The following is a 4,363-nucleotide window of genomic DNA, read 5'->3' on the forward strand; positions in this document are numbered from 1 at the left end:
CAAAATGAACACTTTAGGGGAACATCTAGTACAATTAAACGCCACCAAGCAGACATAAAGTCTAATGTTATTGTTTTCGTTTTGAATATTCACAAATCAATCAGGACCAAGAGTTAACAAGATATAGCTACATTCCCTTTTAAGGATCACCTTTTTTTTTAAAATTGGCTATCCTGCTTTAAACATTCAGGAATAATGGCATGCCTGTGTGCTTTGACCATCTGTGACAAGTCTGAACATTAATTCACCTCCATACATATCCCTAGCGTGAACACCTGTCTTACTTTCCTTAGCCGCCTCGGCCCCGCCCCCTAAAAGCCACGCCTCTATTTCGATTGGACCGGAGCTCATGAATATGCACGTTTCGAACCCTCGGCCCCTCCCTTTGCACCTGATTGGTAGTATTTACTTGTTTTTTGCACTGAGATGCTGGAGTGTTAGAGCAGCTCTGCGCTAGAAGATGAAGCCCTGCCGGACCGAGCAATAAGGATTACAGTGATTTGACTTTAGAAAAGAGAAGAGAGGACCATTATATCTGCCAGTCAACTTTATACGTATTCCAGGATGCCTCGTTCATTCCTAGTAAAGAAGCATTTCAATGCAGCCAAGAAACCGAATTATAGTGAACTGGAGAGTCCAACAGGTAATAAACTTGATGATTCTAACACCTAATAATGAAAAGTTGAAGTTAGTTGAACTTTTTTAGTGTTTTGCAAGTCTTCGTTAAAGTTAAGACACTTTGAGTTGCAACACATTAAAAAGTTACTTTTATTGAATTGATCCATTGCTATTTTTCTTTATGTCTTTATATGTAGACTAAATGTGGATTCAAACGGAATAATTGCCAACCAATCCAAATGATCCTAATGGAATCTGCCGAATAAACTTAAAACTGAAAAAATTGCCGTTTAATTGCATCCATTTGGATCTTATTTGACTCTTATTTGATCCCACTTTTAGGATTGTTTCCAAAGCGTCTCATTTTAAAATCCAGTGCACATGTTTTAGGATTGTTTTTTTGGCGAATGATAACCTGGTATCAGTTTTGTAAAAGTATTGTCTGAATGTAACTCCATGTAAAGTTAATTAAATGGGTGCATAACATTTAACTAGAGTTTACTATCAAAGTTATATGAATGCTCTAGGGAAAGCATATCTTTAAAAAAAACTTTTTATAAGTATAAATACTCAATTTTCTCAATAAATATAGCCATAAAAGGAAAATGCATTTAAAATAGTTTCAGATTTAAGAATATAGCATATAACTTCTCAAGTATTTTATGTCAAGTACCCAAATACTGATTCCAGTGAAATAATATGATTGCATTTCCCCTTTTATTGCAGTGTTTATTTCTCCATATGTCTTAAAAACCCTCCCGGTGCCTGTTATACCTCAGCCTGAAGTGTTAAGCCCGGTGTCATACAACCCCATAACAGTTTGGACTACCAGCAACCTGCCCCTGTCACCCCTGCCCAGCGACCTGTCCCCCATCTCCGGATACCCCTCGTCCCTCTCCGACACGTCCTCTAATAAAGACCACAGCGGTTCGGAGAGCCCCAGGAGCGATGAAGACGAGCGGATACAGTCGACCAAACTGTCAGACGCTGAGAAGTTTCAGTGCAGTTTGTGCAACAAGTCCTACAGCACGTATTCCGGACTCATGAAACACAAGCAGCTGCACTGCGACGCACAGACCAGGAAATCATTCAGCTGCAAGTACTGCGAGAAGGAATACGTGAGTCTAGGGGCCCTAAAGATGCACATAAGGACACACACGCTGCCGTGCGTTTGCAAAATGTGCGGGAAAGCTTTCTCCAGACCTTGGTTGCTGCAAGGACACATTCGGACGCACACAGGTGAGAAGACCACATAATTGAGCATGTGGATGTGGAAAAGTGCAGATCTTTAATGCACACGTAAAGTTCTTGTTGCATGATATGGATTGAATGCTTTTTTGCACATTTTGTAGCCAGTAATTGTGCTGGACATTGCATTGCATGATGCAGCAGTACTTCAATATGAACTGACATGACTTTTGTGTTCATTAGGTGAAAAACCCTTTTCCTGCCCCCACTGCAGTCGTGCATTCGCAGACCGGTCCAACCTCCGAGCTCACCTGCAAACTCACTCAGATGTGAAGAAATACCAGTGCAAGAACTGCTCCAAAACCTTCTCTCGCATGTCGCTGCTGCACAAACATGAGGAATCTGGCTGTTGCATTGCACACTGAGACACTCACACACACACACACACACATTCACTAAGTGCCTCCAATCGTCAACGCTGATCTCGAATCTGCTCTTCCTGTCAGTATACTCGTGATAAACTGGATACAAAGTGCAAAATGCATCCCAAAAGCAATTTAAAAATGCACCGCCCCAGGGTCTGAATGAATAAAGTGTTTGTGGAGTCAGATTCCAACCAAGACGCTACAGGCTAACAAGTAAAACTGACCCAAAACAGCCTTTCTGCTTTAAGTTTGGTTCCTGGAGAACCTTCGACACCCTCAGAAAGGAAACGGCACAAAACAAAAGACTGTTTACTGGATCCCTGATGATCTTAATTCATTGACTAAGAAGCCTTTTCATTTCAGTGTAAATGCAGATTCATGCGCCCGTCATGTGCCTTCCATTTCAACAGTATTTGCCCTGTCTGGGTCGGGTTGATGTGTACTGTACATTTGTTTACGGATACGTACAATTTGGGAGGTTTTAAATGTGTAGCCTCTCTAATAAGCAATCATTTCAAGCGGTTTATGCCTGTGACTAAATGTTAAATGTGTAACGGTCACTTTTTGTTTCTTTTTTTCTTTTCTGAGAGGTAATCGGTCAGACATTTCACACCGTAGATGGTAGCACACCAATGAGCTTGAGACCAAAGGAATAATTAATGCCATGTTTTTAAACAGGGAACAAGTGCAAAATTATGTTTTCTTGAATTAAAACTAGTATTTAAACCAGCACTCAGACATGCAATACTTTGCCATGTACCTTTTTCATCAGGAACTTCAGAGATTTTGCCATGTAATTGTTTATCTGAATGTATATGACACTGATATGATTGTACTTTGTATTGCAAAGTGTAAATGAATGGTATGATTTTGTACAAAAAATAAAATTTACACTTTTTGAATAACTCAGCGATGGTCCATATCTATTTGGCATCTATACTCTTTGGATAGTTCATGCATGACTTTCTTTATCTGTGGAAAGAAGCTAGTTATAAGAATGTTTCTTGAAGAGAAACGATTCAATTAAAGTGAATGTGGTCCAAAACAACACTATTGATAACAGTATTTAAATTTTTGGGTGAACTATCCTTTAAGCTTTTAACACTTGCATCCAATAACAATTAGCCCAATGTTTACATGTGTATAGTCTTTGTAATGATATGCAAATAAGAAGGCGCATAACTGCACATCAACAGGAACGTTTCTTACCACAATTTCATGAAAAGTACTGTGCTGTTGAATCTGTTGCTAAAGTATGCTGATTTCTTTCTTTTTTTAAATCTAAATTAACAGTTAAAGTTTAGAAATTACATTTAAACATGGTCAAGGGTGATGGAAAGAGCTGGCTTTAATATGGTTTGACTCATTCCCACAGTTAACTTGCATTGTGGGAGTTCATCAAAGCGCAGTTTAAGTATTTCATGCTACAAATGTGTTTGCAGTTACTGTGAAAGAAAAGGGAAAGAGCAAGTTGTATGAACTATCATTAATTTAAAAGTCACGCTGGTGGAGATGCCATTTCTGTTCAGGATTCTAAGTTTGTCGGAACCAACTTGAAAAGTCATGGAAATTAAGTGGTCAAAAGATGTGGGTTTGTTGTGCATCTCAATGGAATGTCCTCATTTTAAAGTCAGTGGTTTTGTGGCCACATGAACCTGTTCTAGCGAACCTGTTCGGCTCCCAAACTAATCCCAAATGTTACACCTCCTCCCTATGTTGATCTCACTTTACTGCCAATTTCTTTGAAGACTCCGGGTCTCTGAAGAAGCCACTATAGCAAAGCCAGACTGGCTCTCGCACATCTGAAAGTCCTTTACTGTATTATTACTCAGCAACCTCACAGTACACAGTGGGAACTCACAGGACTTGCGCAAACCAGCGGGTTTTCAAACATTCAGCTACTGAATCTAATTTTGAACCGAAGTAAACAGCTCTTAACTCCTTTGCAAAATCACCTAAAAATACACATGAAAGCAAAACTGATGCTATTGGCTTATTTAATAAACATTCCTGATTTTATAGTGAATGATAACCAGTATTCCAATGATACATTTTCATTTATTATATATATATATATATATATATATATATATATATATATATATATATATATATATATATATATATATATA

The 4,363-nt window shown here is 38.5% G+C and overlaps 1 protein-coding gene across 1 annotated transcript; it reads left to right on the top strand.

Annotated features, from left to right (window-relative positions):
* The first annotated feature begins 427 nt into the window (after positions 1–427).
* LOC107599746 (zinc finger protein SNAI2-like) lies at positions 428–2,884 on the top strand. The gene is made up of 3 exons (XM_016291427.1): positions 428–643; positions 1,345–1,857; positions 2,050–2,884. The coding sequence occupies exons 1-3, from the start codon at positions 565–567 to the stop codon at positions 2,229–2,231; spliced, it is 774 nt and encodes a 257-aa protein (XP_016146913.1). The 5' UTR covers positions 428–564; the 3' UTR covers positions 2,232–2,884.
* The last annotated feature ends 1,479 nt before the right edge of the window (positions 2,885–4,363 follow it).

This window comes from Sinocyclocheilus grahami, unplaced genomic scaffold (genome assembly GCF_001515645.1).
Source record: "Sinocyclocheilus grahami isolate Dianchi unplaced genomic scaffold, SAMN03320097.WGS_v1.1 scaffold270.1, whole genome shotgun sequence".
Lineage (NCBI taxonomy): Eukaryota > Metazoa > Chordata > Actinopteri > Cypriniformes > Cyprinidae > Sinocyclocheilus > Sinocyclocheilus grahami.

Excerpts from the sequence above, each read along its gene's own strand:
- LOC107599746 (XM_016291427.1), top strand. The coding sequence starts at position 565 with ATGCCTCGTTCATTCCTAGTAAAGAAGCATTTCAATGCAGCCAAGAAA. Across the intron at positions 644-1,344 it reads TGAACTGGAGAGTCCAACAG|TGTTTATTTCTCCATATGTC; the intron begins GTAATAAACTTG and ends CTTTTATTGCAG. Across the intron at positions 1,858-2,049 it reads ACACATTCGGACGCACACAG|GTGAAAAACCCTTTTCCTGC; the intron begins GTGAGAAGACCA and ends TGTGTTCATTAG.